Source organism: Panthera pardus, unplaced genomic scaffold, assembly GCF_024362965.1.
Source record: "Panthera pardus isolate Hobbes unplaced genomic scaffold, ASM2436296v1 HiC_scaffold_6, whole genome shotgun sequence".
Taxonomy (NCBI): domain Eukaryota; kingdom Metazoa; phylum Chordata; class Mammalia; order Carnivora; family Felidae; genus Panthera; species Panthera pardus.
In genome coordinates, this window is record NW_026526991.1 from 41,877,815 (window position 1) to 41,899,451 (window position 21,637).

The 21,637-nt window shown below is 34.5% G+C and overlaps 1 protein-coding gene across 13 annotated transcripts in view; it reads left to right on the top strand.

The window, feature by feature from the left end:
- OSBPL8 (oxysterol binding protein like 8) overlaps positions 1-21,637 on the top strand; it is a 153,113-nt gene that overhangs the window by 123,837 nt on the left and 7,639 nt on the right. For all 13 annotated transcript variants that reach the window (XM_019455158.2, XM_019455159.2, XM_019455163.2 and 10 more), the window contains 10 exons: positions 2,221-2,302; positions 2,572-2,670; positions 4,604-4,700; positions 9,664-9,762; positions 12,061-12,158; positions 14,028-14,117; positions 15,617-15,753; positions 17,502-17,687; positions 18,019-18,106; positions 20,939-21,044. In XM_019455158.2, the coding sequence (XP_019310703.1) occupies positions 2,221-2,302; positions 2,572-2,670; positions 4,604-4,700; positions 9,664-9,762; positions 12,061-12,158; positions 14,028-14,117; positions 15,617-15,753; positions 17,502-17,687; positions 18,019-18,106; positions 20,939-21,044 (1,082 nt within the window). The remainder of the gene's footprint in view (positions 1-2,220; positions 2,303-2,571; positions 2,671-4,603; positions 4,701-9,663; positions 9,763-12,060; positions 12,159-14,027; positions 14,118-15,616; positions 15,754-17,501; positions 17,688-18,018; positions 18,107-20,938; positions 21,045-21,637) is intronic.

Below are 21,637 nucleotides of genomic sequence, written 5' to 3' on the forward strand. Positions count from 1 at the left end.
CTTAAATGTGTAAATCTCACTCAAAATATGAAAAGTGCAGATTCAAACAAAAAGATACTGTTTTTTATCGATCACAGTGACCAAAATCCAAAAGCTTTTATACCCCAGTTTTGCTTTATATATTATAGTTCTTTTATCTGTGTAGAAATTCATTTCTCTGAGTGTGAGGCAGGTTCCTATGAATCACAGTGAGATCTTCCTGAGAGATGCCCACTTTCCTAAGTTGAAAGGTTGCAGTTTTCTGGCTACACACCCTGTTGCCAAGGCTCTGTGGGGCAGCAGGCACTTGTATGCTGCTGCTGCTGCCACTGCTGCGTGACACAAACCAGCACAGTGCTTTTGAAAAGAACCTGGCAGTATTTACCAGAATTATAGATGCAGTCAGTCCTTTGATCCAGTAATTCTGCTTCTGGGAATAGCCCCTACAAATATATCTCTACATATTCAAAATGACGTATATACAAGATTGTTGTGGTAGGGCTTGTAATAGAAAAAGATTAGATAACTCAAGTATTGAGCCACAGTTGACTGGTGGGTTAATAACATACAGTGCATTTGCATATAAGGAAGAAGTTTGTAACCTGATTTGGAGGGATCTCCAGGATTATGTGTATGTGAAAAAGGCAAGGTACAAAAAATATGTGGTTTGCTTCCTTTTTTATCTTTTTAAGAAAAGGAAGGCTGCATATTTTTATTTGCTTCTTTATGCTTAAAGAAAACTGTTTATTAAAAACTAAAAAAAAAAAAAAAAAAGTTGCCTATATGGAGAGATGGGACAATAGCAAGACATGTATACTTCTCCATGTTGCTTTGCGTTCTGAACTATGCAAATACAAAATAGTAAGTAAAGTTGAATAGCAAGAGAATTTAAATCAAGATAAGAAGAGCACAGAAGGTTGCTACTCCCTGTAAGAGCAGCGTTTCAACTTGGCACAGTGGTCAGTAAACCTAAGCCTGGTCTCTTCCATTTCACACTTCATCTTCAAAAATCACACACTGAACCTTCAGACATGCTTGAAGGAAGTAATAATTAAATTGTAATATACGTATGTACGAAGTTGTAATGTATATATTATATATATTATATATTATATATGCATACATATACATGTGAAAACTCAGAATTCACTTCTGACATCTACAATGTTTTGCAACATTTTGCAGTTTAGAGCAATAGCAAAAGGGTAAAGGGGTAGCTGAGTCATGGCTTCTAAAAATTTCTTTAAAATGAAAATTGTTCTTTGATTATCTGTTACAATGATCGAATTTATTTACTCTGGAAAATCATTTGGTAGCACTTAGGGTTGAAGGCTAAAAATAGCGCTGATTGACTTAAATTATCTTAAAACTTCCATATTTGTGATTTGAAACTTCTCTATTTTGTAATAGGAGCTCAAGGGATATACAGTCCTATTCCTAGGGGGGCATTTTGCATGGGAGAGGCTAATATCAACCTCTTGTCCTCCCTTCTTGTAGGGCAGCATTCACCAGTTATCCTTAATCTCCTCTAATTGAAATAAGTGACTGAGAATAGACTAAATCAAATGAACGTGATCCTTCTCTGACATATGGAACTGAACACCTCTCACAAAATTGTTGATGAGGCTGCTTGGCCATTGCCCCATCATTGCAAATACTAGGCATCACGCAGTTCTTGAATCTCAAAATACATTCATTTTTTTCAATCATAATTTCTCACAGAACCCCTGGCAATATCTAAGGCTCTCCAGAACCCCACTTGAAAAACCTTGGTTTGGAGAGTTTGTAAAAACTACTTGAACAAAGACCTGGGCAGTGTATCAAACAATGGGAAAAATGGGGAGAAAAATAACCAGATTATGAAAAGTTATTCTTACAGACTGATTTACATGGTTGTTTTTGCCATATGTTTTAAATATGACTTATACTTGGGGCACCTGGGTGGCTCAGGTCATGATCTTATGGTTTGTGAGTTTGGGCCCTGCGTCGGGCTCTGTGCTGACAGCTCCGAGCCTGGAGCCTGCTTCGGATTCTGTGTCTCCTTCTCTCTCTGCCCCTCCTCCACTTGTACTCTGTCTCCCTCTGTCTCTCAAAAATAAATAAATGTTAAAAAAAAAAAATTTTTTTTAAATATGACTTACACTTTCCAATCATATACTCAGTTGGTTTACTTGATAAATACGAGGGAGAATTTGTGAGATATTTTGTAAAAGTTTTGTTTATACCATTTTGTGTTTTTAGGGCTGCTCTTGAAGAAAATCCTTACTTCCGTTTGAAGAAAGTAGTGAAATGGTATTTGTCAGGATTCTATAAAAAGCCAAAGGTAATGTTTATATTTAACTTTCTTTAGCCTAATATGAGTTCTTTATTTTTTATGTTATCTTTATCTATTGAAAAGCATTTCAGGGCCTCTGAGTTAGAAAAATTGTAAAATACTTTATCATTTAGACCTATATTATGATTGAAGTTACTTCACTTTATTTCCTGTCTCTACTGTGAAATTTTATAAGGATAAGAGTTAAACCCATTTTGACTGGGAGGAGGTGAAATCTTCCAGATGTGTATTTTGAAACTTGTATGTTTTTTCCCTAGGGACTAAAGAAACCTTACAATCCTATACTTGGTGAGACTTTCCGTTGTTTATGGATTCATCCCAGAACAAACAGCAAAACATTTTATATTGCTGAACAGGTATTAGAAGTGCATGTTACAGAAACAAAACTGGTTCAGAAGTTACTGGGATATTTTAATAAAAAATATTAACTCAGTAAACTCACTGTTGATTATTAACCTTTCTTATTAGTGAACATTTGGTAAGCACTTAATCATTTAGTACTGAATATGACTAAACACCATGCTTATAGGTATTACTATTATAGTCATGGAATCCTGTGACCAAAAATAAATCTTTATGTTTCCTGAGCCATCCTCCCACACTGGTTTTGTCTTCTTTGTGACCAAAATTGTTCAGTGGTTTCCTAGTTCCTAAATCAGATTTTACACCTGTTTGTCTGGCATTCAAGGTCTTCCTTATCTTTCTAAATTAATCTCAAGTTTGATGCCTTTCTGAACCTTTGGCAGTAGTTCGACCTGTCTGTGCATTCACAACTAGGTAACCTGATACTGTACTTTTTGGCCTCATTATTTTTAAATTTAATTCTCCCATCCCAATATTTCTTCTTAGCTATTTTCCATCTAAATCAACCCTAACCTACTCCTCTTTCATGATCCAAGTGACTACACCTTCCACTGATTTCTCTCTTCTGTATTCTTTTTTGTGATCTCCATTAAGCTGTTATTTTAACACTTACATTAACTTTTTACAGAATATTTATTTCCCTAATCAAATTGTCAGCTCCTCAAAGGAATGCCCTTCCTACAAATCTTTTTGTTGTATATATAGTAGGCAGTCAAAAATATTTCTTAATTTTGGGACTCCTGGCTGGCTCTGTCAGTGAAGCATGCAACTCTTGATCATAGGGTTGTGAGTTCGAGCCCCACGTTGAGGGTAGAGATAAAATATCTTTAAAATTTTTTTCTTGGTTTTAATCTTTCATTAATTTAGACATATATACATCTTACTCATGATTCTCAATCTTTCCCCCGTCCTCCCCTTTACTCCCTGGTCCTGAGGAATATGACATTATTTCTCAATAACAGTGACCCCTTACTATAATAATTCTCATGAGAAGTTTAAGAAGAATGAGGAGACTATGTTTCATTTGAAAAACCTTCCTCTTCCCTAGAAATTTTGATATACCTTTCAAATTGAAACCACTTATCTGTGTATTAATTTTTTAATTGATTATGCCACCTTGCATTTTAGTTCATTGTAAATCCTTGCTAAATTGAGAAGCTTGCGAAGAGTTTGATTTTAGCTTTGACTCATTTCAGAAAACATAATGTGTATATATTTTGAAAATATTAGATTACTGAAGTAACATTTGTTAAAACTTTTGTTTCCTACAGCCTATTAAGTAACCTATACAAAAATAGCCACTGTATTAGTTATCCATTGCTGTATAAATAAATGGCTTCCAAAATTTAATAGCTCGAAACAAACATTTATTAGCTCCTACAGTGAGGTTTAGCAATCTGAGAGCTGCTTAGCTGGGTGGTTCTGGCTCAGGGTCTCTCATGAGTGTGCAGTCAAGATGTCAGCCAGCTTTGCAGTCATCTAAAGACTTAGCTGGGCTGAAAGATATCACTTCCAAGCTCATCACGTGGTTTTTGACGAGAGCACTCAGTTCCCCTCCATATGGGCTTCTCTGTAGAGTTGTTCACAACATGGAAGCTGGCTGCTCAGAGCTAATGATCTGAGAGAGAGAGAGACCAAAATGGATGGTGCATTATAGCTTAATTTCAGAAGTGACATACTATCACTTTTATACAAACTTGGTTTGGTACACTGTAAGAGGAGCCTATCTAATGTGTGAATACCAGAAGGTGGTTTCCTTGGGAGATATCTTGGAGGCTGGTTACTATAATCAATGTTTAATTTTACCACTTACCAAACATTTCTTCATACTAATTATTAGAGTATACAGTTAAGACTTGAACTTTGACAATAGTACAATAATATGCTTATGTTGCTGTATTTTATGTTTTTTTCTGTGTTCAATAGGTGTCTCATCATCCACCAATATCTGCCTTTTATGTTAGTAACCGAAAGGATGGATTTTGCCTTAGTGGTAGTATCCTGGCTAAGTCCAAGTTCTATGGTGAGTTTCCCCTTGTCTCAGTCTGCCCTTTTTTCTGGAAGGTAGTATTTCCTGGTGAGCTTTTCTATAGACAATGTCTTGGGTTGTTTTCAGAAAGGAATTTATATGTCATTTTAAGTATCATCTTTACTTGGATAATGGCCTTTCCTTTGTAGTGTTTTTCTTTGCCCATTCATAAGTATGATTCATAAATAGGACTCATTTTGTATAAGTATTCATCACATATGTGTAAATTCATCACAAGCACCATTTATCAAAAGACAGAATGACCACTCTTAGCCATTTTAGTGCATAATGTACTTTTTTGCTTTTAGTCCCACTGAAGGTTTTTGTTCTATCTCATTGTATCTGAGGGGTTGGTCATTCTATTTAGTCTTTGAATAAAGAGGGAAAGAATACAAGTACAGTTAGAATACTTGGTCCAGGGTCAGTCAGTAATGATAATTAATCTTGGGCCAAACAACATACTAATAAAAACTTTCATTAGTATAAGGGAAAATAGTGAAATATGGTTACTGTAGGAAACCTTAATCTAAAAACTATGACAATTCAAACAAGCAAATGGCTAAAGCTATATACTAGTAGAACGTATTTAACCTTAATTGCTTTTGTTTTTTAAAATTAATTTTTAAATGGAGAAAAATCAATGAATTAAATGAAGAATTTTAAATCTGAGAGAAAAAAATAATTATTCTAAGATTGGGAAAATATGTCAACAGAAACTAAGGGTCTGGTTACCTGATAGAGTGGAGAACCATAGATGGGTCTATAACAGGGAAATCTAACAATAGTTTTTGATAAAAGAATATGGTATATGCCTTTATTTTTCTTTAAGGTATCCTTTATGTGTTTTGATGTTTGGGGTCTTGATTTTGGTTTTTTGCCTAGTTTTACATTTTGCTTGTTTTAGAAGATGATTTTTTTTCTTCTATATTTAGGTTGTTCTCTCCCCGCTTACCTCCCGTCCCTCCATGCCCCTCCTCTGATTATAACATAAATGACTTTTATGAGCATGTGTTCTGCGCTTGAGAAATTTTTATGAGTACCAAGTGCATCGCTCACTTTCTGGGATTACTTCAGCAGTTAGCCTTGTTTTTTTCTGTTACATTATGATTTGTGTATATCAGAGCTATCTGTTACTTTATATTTTGAAAGAATTTACAAAATTCAGGCCTTGTAGGGGCACTTTTTTGATAACTTCCTTCTTCCATTTGGTTTTTGAATTGTTTGTGTAGAAAAGTTTATATTGGTCTAGGAATTCATTTTTTTTTTTAGTCTAAATGAAGCTAAACTTAAAGACATCTGGATAGAGTGTATTCCTCTTAACATGTAGTTTCTGTTTCTTTCTTGACGTTTTGTAGTTAATGAAAAATTTAAAAGGTGTGTTATGCAAGCATTAAGTACAGTTGAGTGGCTATATTAATACATTTTAAGACAAAGTATTAACAGAGTAAGAACATTTCATAAAGATAAAAGGTTTAATACATCACCATAATAATAAATGTATGCCTAACTACAGAACTTCAAAATACATGAAGCAAAAATAGAATTAAGGGGACAAATAGGCAATTCTAGAACCATGGTTGTACACTAACACTCTCTCCTCAGCAAATGATGAGACAGTTAGATAAAATATAAGCAAAGACATGTAAGACCTGAAGAACACTATCAACCACCTTACCCTAATTGATATTTCTAAAATATTACAACAGACAATGACAGAATACACATTATTTTTAAGTATATATATGGTATTTTCACTGGTAATGATGATATTTGATGACAAAATAACTCTCCATAAATTTTAAAAGAATTCATACAGAGTATGTTTTGCAACCTCAAGGAAATAGAATTAATTTTTTTTTAATGTTTATTTTTGAGAGAGATGGAGACGGAATGCGAGTGGGTTAGGGGCAGAGAGAAAGGGAGACACAGAATCCGAAGCGGGCTCCATCCAGGTTCCGAGCTGTCAGCACAGAGCCCGACATGGGGCTCTAACTCACGAGCTGTGAGATCATGACCTGAGCCAAAGTTGGACGCCACCCAGGCGCCCCTCAAGGAAATAGAATTAGAAACGAATAATAAGATACCAAGTTAAGCTCCAAATATTTAGTAATTCAACAACACACTTCTACAATCCATGGACCAAAGAAGAAATTGCAAGAGAAATTAAAAGATATTTTAAACTAAATGATAATAAAAATGCAACATACCAAAATTGGTGAGATGCGGCAAAAGTGGTGTTGAGAGGGGAATTTATAACTTTAAGTTAGAAAAGAAGAAAGATCTAAATCAGTGATCTAACTTCTTACCCTATGAAATTAGAAAAAGAGCTAATTAAGTTCAAACTAAGTAGAAGAAAGGAAATAATGAAGAGCAGACGTCAGTGTAGAATGTAGACAAACAGTACAGAAAATCAGAAATTATTAAGAGTTGATTGTAGACTGATCAAAAAAAAGGTACAAATCAGGAATAAATGAGCAGAATCACTACTGATCCTACAGATACTGAAAAAATGATAAGGAAACATTATGAACAATAATGTTCCTTAGAACAGCTTAGATGAATTGGGCCAATCCCTTGAAAAATAAAAATTACCAAACTGACCCAAAAAAGGCATAAAATTTTAATAGTCTTAAATCAGGGAAAGAAATTGAATTAGTAATTTAAAGTCTTCCTTCAGAGATATATTCCAGTTCCAGATGTTTTCAGTTCTTCTAAACATTTAAAGAAGCAATTATACCACGGCACCTGGGTGGCTCAGTCAGTTGAACGTCCGAATTCGGCTCAGATATGATCTCACGGCTCATGAATTTGAGCCCCACGTCGGGCTCTGTGCTGCCAGCTCTGAGTCTGGAGCCTGCTTCGGATTCTGTGTCTCCATCTTTCTCTGCCCCTCGCCTGCTCATGCTCTGTCTTTGTCTCTCTCTGTCTCAAAAATAAACATCATGGGGCACCTAGGTGGCTCAGTCAGTTAAGCGTCAAACTTCGGCTCAGGTCATGATCTCATGGTTCATGGGTTCGAGTCCTGCATCAGACTCTGTGCTGACAGCTTGAAGCCTGGAGCCTGCTTCAGATTCTGTGTCTCCTTCTCTCTCTTCCCCTTCCCCACTGGCACCCTGTGTCTCAAAAATATATAAACGTTAAAAAAATTTTTGGAAGAAAAAAATTAAAAATCATTAAAAAAAATTTAATATATATAATACCAAAATATATACCAAAGAAATAATACCAAAAACAAAACAAAACAAAAAACCAATTCTATACAACTGTTTATAGAAAATAAGAGGAAATGTTTCTCAGCTCATTTTATGAGGCTTACATACCCTAATCCCAAAACCAGATATTATAGGAAAAGTACATATTATTATCTCTCATGAATATATAGTACATGCAAAAATCCTTACCAAATTAGTAACAAATCCGTATTTATGAAGAGTAGTATACACATAAAAGGATATATTAAAATGATACATACCATGATCAGTTTATCAAGTGGGATTTATCTTAAAGGCACAGGTTGGTATATCATTGAAAATTGGTGTAGTTCATGTTAATAGAATAAAAGAAAACTATATTTTAATAAATGCAGAAAAAGCATTCGACAAATTTCAACACCCACTCATAATAAAATCTCTTAACAAACTAGGACTAGATTAAAGGTATCTATGAAAAATAATAGCCAGCTTCATACTCTTAAGGTGAAAATTAAATAATTTTTACTTAAGATCAGGAACAAGGCAAAGATGTTGACTCTCACTACTTCTTTATAAAATTGTTATTAGAGGTTGTAGCCAATGCAGTAGGCAAGTTAAAGAAAAAGCATACAGATTAGAAAGGAGGAAGTTAAAAACCATATGCATACCTAATCTATATAGAAAATTCTCAAGAGTATACCAAGCACTACTAGAACTAATAAATGAGTTTAGTAAGGTTGCTGGATACAAGGCCAAAATAAAAAGTCAGTTGTATTTCTGTATACTCAGAATGAGCACTTGCAGAATGAAATTTAAAAAACAACTCATTAATTATAATAGTATGTGAAAATAAAATATTTAGGAAAAAAATAAAAGATGTATAAGACTTGTACACTGAAAAACTAAAAAGCATTGGTGAGGAAATTAAAAAGAATTTAAATAAATGTTGTTAAAATGGTATGAAATGTTGTTACGACAGCATGGATGAATCTGGGAAACATTTTGCTAAGTAAAAGAAGTCAGAGACTGTAAACTATTTTATGATTCCATCTACACAAATTCTAGAATAGGTAAAACTACAGTGATAAAAAACAGACCAGTGTTTTCCTGAGGCTGGAGGAAGGGGGAACTCTATGGGGCTGATGCAAAGTTCCATATCTTGATTGTGATGGTGATGGTTACGTGACTGTATACAGTTGTCAAGAGTATCGAAATACACACTTAAAGTGGGTCATTTATTGTATGTAAATTGTACCTCAATAAAGAAAAATACACTTGGGAGAAAAGCTAGAAGAAAATACCATGAAATTCTATCATCAATTGCACTTTGATGGTTTGTGCTTATGTTTTCTTTTTCTAAATTATCTATAGTAGTATTGTGTCCGTTTTAGTACTTAAAGCTTGGGACTTAACTATGTAACTTGCAGATAAATAATAATGTTTTTATTCAAACATTAGATACATTAAGCCATACCATAAAGCAATGTTTTATTGCACGTCCCACACTTCTAAGATTTTTAAGAGCCTCATATAAAATAACATAATAAGCACATAACTGTACCTTTTTAACGCGCTCATTTTATAAGACCAGGAATATGGGTCATGTATGTTTTGGACATAAGATAACAAATATATATTTGGGCACATTGAGATTGAGACGTTTTTAAGACATTCCACTGTAGATCTATGAAGGGTGTCCTAAATATATTTTATTTTGAATTGGTTGCATTGATTTTGTTAAATTTAATAAATAATATTTAATTTAGGAAATTCATTATCCGCAATATTAGAAGGAGAAGCACGATTAACTTTCTTGAATAGAGGCGAAGATTATGTCATGACAATGCCGTATGCTCATTGTAAAGGTAAGTATTTCCCATACTTGAGTTAGATATTCCTTAAACCTGTTTAAGTAAATGTATATGGCTGTAATCTGTTGTGTTTTTTGATTGATGGAGTCAGCCTTTCATTTGAAAGTGTCCTTGGTTTATAGGTACTGAAGATTATTGCTATCATCTGCTGAATATTTCTGTGGTGAATTAATTCACCTACATCAGACTTTTTATAAAACATACCTAGTTGGAAGAGGCTGATTTATAATAATCGAATTTCATTTGCCTAATGTGCAGGTTTTAAAATTGATAAAACTGCCCATTGTTTCAAAATCTTCAAAAGTGATTTTCATTTTCTTGTACTACCACCCCCTATTAAAATTTTAATTTCCTGATTCTCAGTGTACTAAATACTTTAAAAATGTTTCTTATTCTCATTTGGCAATTTCTTAAAAACTAATGTATTATACTTTCCCCCCATTATTAAAGATAGTTAAAGTTAAAATAAAGATACTAAACTATCATTTACAACAGGCCAGGTACCCAGCCATTCTGTGCATTTACATTTATCAACTCATTTAATCATTAAGGCAGCCCTATAAAGTAGATAATATTGTCTCTGTTTTATGGATGTGGAAAATGAGGCACACAGAAGTTAATTTGCCAGAGATCACATAGCTAGGATGTTGCAGAGTCAAGATCTCTGTGACCTGCACTACTACACTATAGGGCATCAGCTTGGTCATTATCTGTATACTCCTTCCCAGCCCATTTTTTAAAAATAACTTTTTTGGGTACTTATCCTCTTTTAGGGACTGATTCATGTAAACATGGAAATTATTTAATGTGGCCTCATTTCACAGAAACAAAAACCGAGAGTTTTAAGAATCTTACCTAAGGCCAAATCAGCTACTTAGTAAGAACGTTGAGACCAAACTCTAGGCTTGTTGACTCCTATCGACTGTAACATGGACCTACTTTGTGTGAAGTACAGGAGTGGCCACCTTGTGGCCTCAGGCTGGATAACTCTTAGAGCTTCATGTGTGATTCTTAAAATAGACATGAAGTGAAATATCTGAAATTATGAACGGAATTGAGAAGAAATATATTTTTAAATTTTATATCATTTAGAATAAACAAAATGATATTTTATATAGATACCCAATGCCAGTGGCTTTTTTTTTTTTTTGGCATGAAAAAGGAGATTATAATAACCCCTTTGTGAATGAGCATAGGAAATAATGATTGCTTTCTACCCTTGTGTATTTTCTAAGATGCGTTCCCCAAATCATTAATCTCACAAACTGCTTTACAAAAGGAGTTCCATAGCCAAATAAGTATGAGAAACATTGCATAGTCTGGTCCCCTCTTGGAAATTAACATTGTACATTTGCATATTAAAGGCAGCCTTAACAGTTTCATACAAGAACACACATAGTTTAACAGAGTTAAATGAATTTTCTCAACTTTTCACCACAGAACCTATTTTTGAGGGAATTTTTTATATGTTTGTCTTATTTATACAGTTGATTCTTGTTATTTGTAATAGCTATGTTCCATAACGTCATCACAAACACTGTTTTAAAGAATACTAAACTATTGATCCTAGGAGAAATGCAAGGTTAGGTTCCTGTGAGCCTCTTGACACATTTTCATCAATCAATCAATACCTAACCTTGTTTCTATTCAAAGACGCCTTATTATATATTATTGATTCATTAACATTGAACTGACAGCCAACAGCACTATAACTCATGCCTGAGTCAAGCTTTAACAAGATACATTATAGCCTTCTGTACTTAGAAATGCTATACAGTACATTAGCACTCCATTTGGGGGTCATTTTTAAACAACAAAATCCCCAAGAAAAAGCACCAAAATGTGAAAAATGTGGCACTTAAATATACTGCAAAAAAGGCACTTGTTTACCAAATGAGAGGTGAAACCAGAAGGCAGTGTTACCTTGTTCAACCTCAGCTGGCAGTTTGCACATTGGACAACTCAAATTTTTCACCACTCTGTGCATGTCCATGAATGATTACAAAAGTGCTGTGAGTATTTATTTGGGGATTGCTAATATATTTCAGTAAGAATGTGAATTCTGAAATAGTTCCATCTACAAATGGAATGAAATCTGCAAATAATTGTATCCTCTATTTAAGTCCTACAGAAACAACTTTATGTGTATGTTACTGATTGTTATTGGGTGGGACAGAATGCTCTTGAATTATTGGTTTTTCCTAGAAGAAGATTAGATTATAAAGTTCTGCTGGTTACTAGCCAGTGTTGCTCTCTCTCCAACCTTTTGTCGAAATTGTTTTTTTTCTTTAGGAATTCTTTATGGCACAATGACACTGGAGCTTGGTGGAATAGTCAATATTACGTGTCAAAAAACTGGATACAGTGCAATACTTGAATTCAAACTAAAGGTTAGTAGGGAGAGAAGGTATCACCCAATTAAAGAAGATCTGTGCTATAAATATTGAACAAAGAGCACAGTTTAGTTCCTTATTAAAAAATAAATATAAGAACACAGAATTCATCAAAAGACAGCCTTGGCAGATCCAAATCCACACAAAACCATCATTTTTTTTGTTTTAATTTTAATTAATAAAACTGTTGGTATAATATAACAAATGAGATATATAGAGTAAATGGATAGAAATTTCTCAGTAAATTAAAACATTACAAAATACCACAAAGCATGTATCAGCTTGAGCTATAGTTGTGTACACTAAGAATTGTATGCCTAACAATTTACTCCAAAACTCACAGCCTTAAAAACAACCTTGTTCTGATCCATAGGGGTTCTATAATTTGGACAGAGCATATTGCGGATGGCTTATCTCTGCCACATCATGTTTGGGGCCTTAGTTGGGAAGCCTTGCAGGTTGTGAGTGACTCAGCAACTGGGGCCAATAATCTGAAGGCTCAGTCACTTCCATGTCTGGTGCCTGGACTGGGAAGTCTAAAAGACTGGGACTACTGATCTGAGCACCTAGTATATGTGGCCTTTCCATTTGGCTTGGCTTCCTTACAGCATAGTGGCTTCAAGGTAGTCAGACTTCTTACTTGGTGGCTCAGGGTTCCAAGTGCAAGTGTTGTTGTGACCAGGGTGGAAGCTGTATTGCCATCCATGACCTGGTCTCAGAAGTCAAATTACATCACTTCCACCATTTTCTATTAGTTGAAGAGTTATAAGCTCACTCAGATTCAAGGGGAAGGGGCACCTGGGTGGCTCAGTTGGTTAAGCATCCAACTTCGGCTCAGGTCATGATCTCATGCTTCATGAGTTTGAGCCCCATGTCAGGCTCTGCGCTGACAGTACAGTGCCTGCATGGGATTCTCTGTCCCTGACCCTCCCCCACTTGCACTTTCTCTCTCAAAATAAATAAATTAAAAAAAAAAAAAAAAAAAAACTTCAAGGGGAAGAGATATGGACCCCACTTCTCAGTGGGAAGATGGCCATCTTTGGAAAATTCTCTCTGCCTCTGAGTGAAAGGGAAATTTAAGACCTTTTCACCATGGCTGCTATTGGTTTAGGACAATATATTATATTCAAAGAATATTTCTATGAACTGTTTAATATTTGTTAAATTTCTCCTATGTTGCTATCTAGCCGATCAGCAACTTTGTTCTAATAAAAAGTATCTCTTTTAAGTATTATTTGGTGCAGTGCCCTTTGTTGTTTTTTTTTTTAATCTTAGCAAATTTTTTTTTTTGTATGGTGATAGTGTTATTTGAAAATCATGACTAAAGATGTTTTAAGTAATTTATGATACTTTTAAGGGTTAGATTGGAACATCAAAATTTTGTCACAGATGAGCGACATTAGTAAGGCAATATAGTAACTCAAAGTGTTTTCCTTATAATTTAATTTTGGAGGATTTTTGGTTAAGTATTGTTTTACTGTTTAGTTTTGAAGGCAGGGGTATTATTACTTCTAACAGATGAGTTGAGTCCCTTAAGTCTACTGAATTGTTATTGCTTCAACATACCGTAGTATTGACAGCTCAGTTGAGTCAGGAGAGAGCAGAGAGCATGAGTTATCATTTGTGATCTTTCTCAACATGTTTATTTGGACTTCACACAGTCTGTTTATTTTTACCGATTTTTTCCACAGCAACAAATTCCGATTTCATTGAACGTTTCTGACTAAAATTTGAGTCAGCATTTCACCCTTCATGCTTTAGTAGCACTGTAACTATATACTTACTTCTTTCGTTTGTTTTTGTCTACATTATATGTAAATATAAGATAAAAGTAAACTCTTTCTGTAACATTTTCTCTTTTAAAAGCCATTTCTAGGTAGTAGTGACTGTGTTAATCAAATATCAGGGAAACTTAAATTGGGAAAAGAAGTCCTAGCTACTTTGGAAGGCCATTGGGTAAGTATTTTTCTATTTTAGCTTTAACAAAAAGAATTTTATTCTGTGAAAAAAATTAAAAATCACATTTTAAAAGTTCACTTATTCCATTGCTAAAAACATCACTATTCACTATAAGCTTCAGCTTAACAAATATTTTGGCATTGATCTGTTATCAACAATATTTAGTGTCTTGTAATAATACTTTACCTTTCCAAAAGTTTAATTCAATCAAAATAGCTAACACTTATCATTTAGAATATACTGCATTGTTTAAAAATGTTACTCTCATTGACTCATTTGATACCGAAGAACTGTATGAAGTGGGTAATACTGTTTCCGTATTACAGAGGAGGACACTGAGGCGCAGAGAGTTTAAACAGTTTGCTCAAAGTGATGGAGCAAGAATTCCAGCCCGTGCACTCTGGCTCCAGGGCTGCTTCTCGGAGCAGTGTCCTGCCCCTCACCTAGAAGAAACAGGCATTTCCAATTAGAGTTACAGTTCCTTTTCAGGGACATGGAAAGGGTATAGTGGTATTTGGAAGCAACAGCTTTTATTTATTTCTCTGCTGACCTAAATTCGCACTTACCTAATTTTGTTAAGAGGAGCTTAAATGAGGGGCGCCTGGGTGGCTCAGTCGGTTAAGCGTCCGACTTCGGCACAGGTCATGATCTCGCGGTCCGTGAGTTCGAGCCCCACGTCGGGCTCTGTGCTGCCAGCTCAGAGCCTGGAGCCTGTTTCAGATTCTGTGTCTCCCTCTCTCTGACCCTCCCCCATTCATGCTTTGTCTCTCTCTGTCTCAAAAATAAATAAACATTAAAAAAATTTAAAAAAAAAAAAAAAAAAGAGGAGCTTAAATGAAAAGGGTATATCATGGTACTGCCTAGATGCACTGTCACTGTGAACACTGAGTGTATGCTGTTTTCTGCATTATAATCAGAAAGTGATGAGAAATGTGATGAGAGAGTGAAACTGGATCTGGAGATTCAACCAAGAGGCCGCATATGCTCTGTAATTTCAAAATTTTACTTCTATCTAAAAATCATTTGGAAAAAAAGATAAAACCATCTTTTTTAAAAAAATGAAATTTCTAAGATTGTACTCAAATTTTTAATGCTAAGAAAGGTTCTTTGAGGTTTGTGTTGAGTACGTAGATAGCAGCATCTCATTGTAGCTGTTAGCAAATACTGTGCTCCTCTGTGACAATTCAGAAATCGTTGTTGAGGTTTTGAAGTAATTGTTGGAAATTTGTTTATTAAGTAAAACTTGTGAAATCTCATGAACTTTTTTTTGTGTGTGTTCAACCAAAAGTTTTAAATGACTAGAAGTACTTATTTAATGGTTTTATGAAATGACAAGACATTTGGAGCTTTTAGAAAAGTGCTAGTTGTATTTGTTTTAGAAATGTGTTTAACTGTGGGATTAAGTACAGGAAAAAATTATTATATTACTATACTAAATAATCCTAATTTAAATAATGATAGTTCTTTACATTAATTTTTAATTTCTTTAAATACAGGACAGTGAAGTTTTTATTAATGACAAAAAGACTGATAATTCAGAGGTCTTCTGGAATCCAACACCAGACATTAAGCAGTGGAGATTAATAAGGCACACTGTAAAATTTGAGGAGCAGGGAGATTTTGAATCAGAGAAGTAAGTATACCATTTTTCAGCCAACTTCATGAACATCGAAGAGTATTTTTTAACCCCTCAATAGTTGGCCACTTTTCTCTGTCACTTTTCAGTCACATTTTAATTCAGCAAAAATAGTTTAACATTTGTGCGATGTGACAGGATTTTTTTTTTGTATATGTGAACGTCAAATAAATATACAAATCATACTAGTTAAAAAATCGTACTGGTTTTCTGCAGCTCTAAACTAAAACTTCCCATTTTTCCTTTCTCTTATCTGCTCCAGGGCCTATTTAAAAACAAAAGCTTTTGTTTGTATAAAATTATGGGACTAATTATTCTTGATTTGCAAAATATATGAACTATGTCACTGGATATGCAGGCTTCTAGAGGACTTCCATTAGTTGAGCAATAATTAAAGACATAGTTTCTATTTTTTTTTTTTTAATTTTTTTTTTTAACGTTTATTTATTTTTGAGACAGAGAGAGACAGAGCGTGAACAGGGGAGGGGCAGAGAGAGAGGGAGACAGAGAATCCGAAACAGGCTCCAGGCTCTGAGCTGTCAGCACAGAGCCCGACGCGGGGCTCGAACTCACAGACCGTGAGATCATGACCTGAGCCGAAGTCGGACACTTAACCGACCGAGCCACCCAGGCGCCCCGACATAGTTTCTATTCTTAAGTCATGGAATTCTTGCTGGATCTCTTATGCTTTTGAACCAAAAAATTATATGAATATTGCCCAGTTTTATTCTTACTATATTTATTTGTGTTAGAAGTTTTCTGTGTAAAACACACTCTACTTTTTTACACAATAGTTTAGTCCTCACTACATGTTCTCACATGCATATCATTCTCTGTCATGGTGATTCAAGTCTGTGTACTTTTCTTTTGCACCCAAAATTGGGGCTGTCAGAAATGAAAGAATATGTATGCGGCAGTTCTAAAAATGGTTTCAGCTGTAACCACATGATGCCCTCTATCCAGGGTGAAGCTTTGCAAAGCATACAACAATTTTTGAGGTGTGAATGTAATTTCACATATTTTAAAGATGAGGAAACGAGTCTTAGGATAAGTAACTTTTAGTTCACCAGCCAAGCAGTGACAGAAACAGGATTCAACCCAAGTCTGTCTGATTCCAAAACCTGTGTTCTTTCAGTCACAACATGCTGTCTTCACAGGTAGAGTAATATAGATGTCATAGTTTTATTTGTCCAATAAAAAAACTAAACTTTAGTAGGGGAAAAGATTTTACCTCAGTCAGTGGTTCTCAACATTGGCTACACATTACAATCACCCAGAAAACATTTAAAAAACCAGTACTTGGGCCTTCTTCCAAGATTCTGATTTTAAAAGTTCTCTGATAATTCCTACATTCAAGGTTGAAAAGCATGGCATTACAGTGTTGGATCTTTGAGGCTAGTGGATCTTACACAGTGTGTATAAGAATCATCCAAAGAACTTAAAAATGTAGATTCTTGAGCGTTCAGTACATTCTTATTATCTTGGGTCAGCACCATTCATCACCATATGTTTAAGAACCCAGGTAAAAACTTTTCCTTGGCAAGAAGAAACTTAGTTTCCACTGTGTATTTCTACTCAAGACACCACTTTTTATATCTTGACTCATTTCTAAGCCTGTGAGCATAAGTTTTGTCAAAACCAAAAACCCACGTAGGCATCATTTTTCTCTCAAGGAGATTCAAGTCTATTCTATGTAGATTTGATTTTCTTTTGCTTTTTTAATGCTATTTTTGCACATGTATTAGACTCTGGCAGCGGGTAACTCGAGCCATAAATGCCAAAGACCAAACAGAAGCTACTCAAGAGAAGTACGTTTTAGAAGAAGCTCAAAGACAAGCTGCCAGAGATCGGAAAACAAAAAGTGAAGAGTGGGCGTGCAAGTTATTTGAGCTTGATTCACTCACAGGAGAATGGCATTACAAGTTTGCAGAGTAAGTAATTAAAACATAAATAACAAACAGTATATGAGCATTGTTTTTTGCCTTTATTTCTACAATTTTTACTGTTGGGGTATTTTTTTTATTAAGCCCTATCTATAAATTAGTATGAGATTTTAAATTTGATGTTTCATTCATTGTAAATTTGATGCCATGATAGTGGTCTATAAAATAAGCTGAGGATCAGAAGATTAGATATGACAATTCTTAATCTTACAGCTAGGTTCATAATTACTAATGAAAATCTAATTATAGACAACATTTTTGGAAAAGTATTTGAGTGTTTCGTTATTAGATAAATGGTTTTTTTTTTTCATTTATGCAGTACTAGACCGTGGGACCCACTTAATGATATGATACAGTTTGAAAAAGATGGTGTTATCCAGACCAAAGTGAAACATCGCACTCCAATGGTATGTAATAAAAAAGTAACAAGATCTGCTAGGCATATGAACTTTTCAAACCCATAGTATCTTTGGCAGCCAATGTTCAAAATTTGACTTCAAAATTTAAAATGTTGAGTCAGCAAAATGGCAGAATAGGCAGCTCCAAGCTCTTTTCCCTTCAAAGAAACAAAAAAGCAAGCATGAGCTGTCAGAACCAAATTTGCCAAAACTATGGAAAATAGGTTTGCAGCAACAGAGTGAATAACGAATCAAGAGAGAAGTGACTTCAAAGCAGTTATTTTTACTTGCCCTTGCCCCAGCTCCTCACTGATGCACTGGTTGTCTTGAAGGGCCCCCACATTCTCAATGAGAGCCCTGGTTCCAGAGGGAACAGAGTAGATCTTATTCACAAATTGTGTACGTCTATTTTAACCTGTCTAGGGGCTACTTTAAGGATGCTGACAGGGTAGGCATTTCTGTTTTTGCTGATAACTCAGAGCCCAAGCAGAAAGGCTGCAGGCATTTCTTGGAAGTGCTATGAACCATACTGACATCCTGCACACACTTGGAGCAAAAGACTATCATTGAAACAATACAATAGACTGTGTAAGGCCTAGGAACAAAAGCTGGGGAGAGATTGTTTGGAAAACTGGGGCATCAGGGATTTTAGAAAACCAAATGTCCAAGGTAAGGTGCTTATGCTCAGAAAAGAACAGTGAAAGAACACTGAGCTAACACCTAAGCTCACTGCAAGCCTGGCTTAGTGCCCCTACACTGAACAGTCTGCTAAGAGTGAGAGAGTATTTTTTTGTTTTCGTTTTTGTCTTTTGTTTTGGTTTATTTGGCTACTGGTGTTCAAGGAAGTTTCTGTCAAAATGCTAACCGAACATAAGCTAAGGAACAGAAATTTCAGTAACCATGAACAACATTACAGTCTTTGCAGAAATAGTTTAGGAACTTCTGTGAACAAATGGAGTACTACAGCTTTCATCAATCCAGGAAACAGAAAAACCCTGGGGAAGGTGGAGAATCTGATTTCCAGAGTTACCACATTATCACACTCAGATGTCCAGGGTTTTCCATGAAGAATTACAAGGCATAGAAAGAAGCATGAAAGCATGACCCATTAAAAGGAACAAAATAAATTGACAGAAACCATCCCTGATGAAATCTAGACACGAGACTTAGCAGACAAGGACTTCAAAAACAGTTGTCTTAAATGTGCCCAAAGAGTTAAATGAAATAGGAACAAAGAACAAAAGAAAATCAAGAAAAAGATACATAAACAAAATTAGGATATCAACAAAGAGAAAATATATAAAGGAACCAAACAACTTCTGAGGTTCAAAAATACAATAACTAAAGTGAAAAAGAGGTTACTATTGACTATAGGGAAGAGGGAATGGGAAGTCGTTGCTTAATTGTTAACAGTCTTTATTTGGGATGATGAAAATGTTTTGGAAGTAGCTGTGATATTTGCACAATATTGTGAATCTCCTTAATACTACTGAACTGTACACTTAAAAACGGCTAAGATGACAAAATTTATTGTGTGTGTGTGTGTGTGTGTGTGTGTGTGTGTGTGTGTATATATATATACACACACACACACACACACACATGTTATTACAATTTAGAAATTTTAAAACATTTTAAAATTTTGTTTCTTCCTTCAACAACACTAACATGGTAGAGACAGACAGGGCTTCTGTATTTCCTCCTAAAAGTAGAGTTTACTGATGACAGTAAATCTTTGCATACAGAGACATAGCTTATTGACTCCCTTTGTCATTTTAAATACTTCTCACCAGTCTTCATCAATCTCCAATTTGAACCTACTCTAAGGTGGATTTGGATTCTAATGTAACAGTGTTCGGTCTCTATGACTTGAAGTAAGAGGGCATAGTATAGGCTGAATCCAGAACTTACCTGCTCATTGTTTATTTTCTATAATAAAATTATAGAAATTTTATTTTAATTTCAATCTTTTGAATAAAATTTTGTAAAAGAATAGGTAATAGAGGATAATTCCTATTTAGAATAGTAAACAGGTCTGAATAGAGTTACAGACTTACGATGACTGGTTCCCTCTTTCTAAGCATGTAAATTACCTTACCCTTCTAATTCTAGTTTCTCCTCTTGAATTTGAATTTTTATATTTAGGATTGACCTTCAGAATTGCAAGCCTATTAATAGGGTAGACTCTAAAGTATATTATTTTAAGAAAAATTTAGTCCTAGTTGAACATTTAATATACTTCTGAATCTTGTGCATGCATTCAAATGCTTTCTGTAGGTTTAAATCATGCTCTGCCAAATAATATTTTTATTTATTATAAGATGCTTTCTGCAATATCCAGATATTATTAAAAGTAAATAAATAATTTTATTGGAAACCCAACATCATCCAATGGGAATGTTTCTAATGTTGGGAATAAGATAAGTATGACTGAAAAAGGTACTGACTGGTGCAATTAGAAGCTTGGGGGGGAAGGGTGGCGTCTGTATTCACATTTGTACATAAAATTGTCTTTTGAAGGATATACAAACTAATAGCAGTATCTATTTTGTGATGGAGATACTGCATTGCTAGTAGAGGTCAGGAGTGAAGGGAAACTCTTCATTGTATATTTTTTAATATTTTTCTTGTTTGTGCTGAATTAATGTTTCCTATTAAGATCAAATGATTGTATAAGTGTTACCACCTCTTGTTAGGTTTTAATTAGACTATTTAATCTTTGTTTTTATTTCAGTATACTTAAAGTGCCCATGAACTGATAGTTTTGACAGTTTTACAACATTGGTATTTAATTACAAAACTCATTGCAAATTCACATTATAGTTTGGGCTTTTTCTTCAGGTTAGTGTCCCAAAAATGAAACATAAGCCAACCAGGCAACAGAAGAAAGTGGCAAAAGGCTATTCTTCCCCAGAACCTGATATCCAAGACTCATCTGGAAGTGAAGGTAAAAATGTTTACTGCAGACTATTCACTATAAGCGTCTAAACTTTTAAAAGGATATTACTGTATTATGTTTAATGTATAAAAAGCATTTTTCATATTAACTCAAGATAATTTGGGAGTTTTGGTGGGGACAGAGATGGTGTGCCTAAAAAGCAGTTTTAGATTATAGATAAATTGCAAGACCAGGCCACAAGGGAAAGGTGAGGGAAAACATGCAAATCAAGAACCACATTGTAGTACTCGTTCTTTTTACATCTTGTTAGCTCCTGAAAAGTTGTTGATGGTTTCCTAGATTCAATGCAGGGACCAGTTTTTGAGCTTTGAACTCAGTTCCATGCTTCAAAAAAATTTTTCACTTTTAGATTAAATTATTGTAGTGTTTATAAGTCACAGACAAGTAAAAATATATCAAAATTATGAACTAGATTAACTAGTATGCCATTCTTGTACAAGCCAGATAATGTGTAAAATGTCTTGAATTACACTGACATATAATCAAGAAAGGATTAAAGTAATGAATGTCTGAGAAAATACAGTTTTTTAAAGCCATAGTTCTCTACTAAGCTCACTCTAAGCTGGGAGCTTATTTTTACA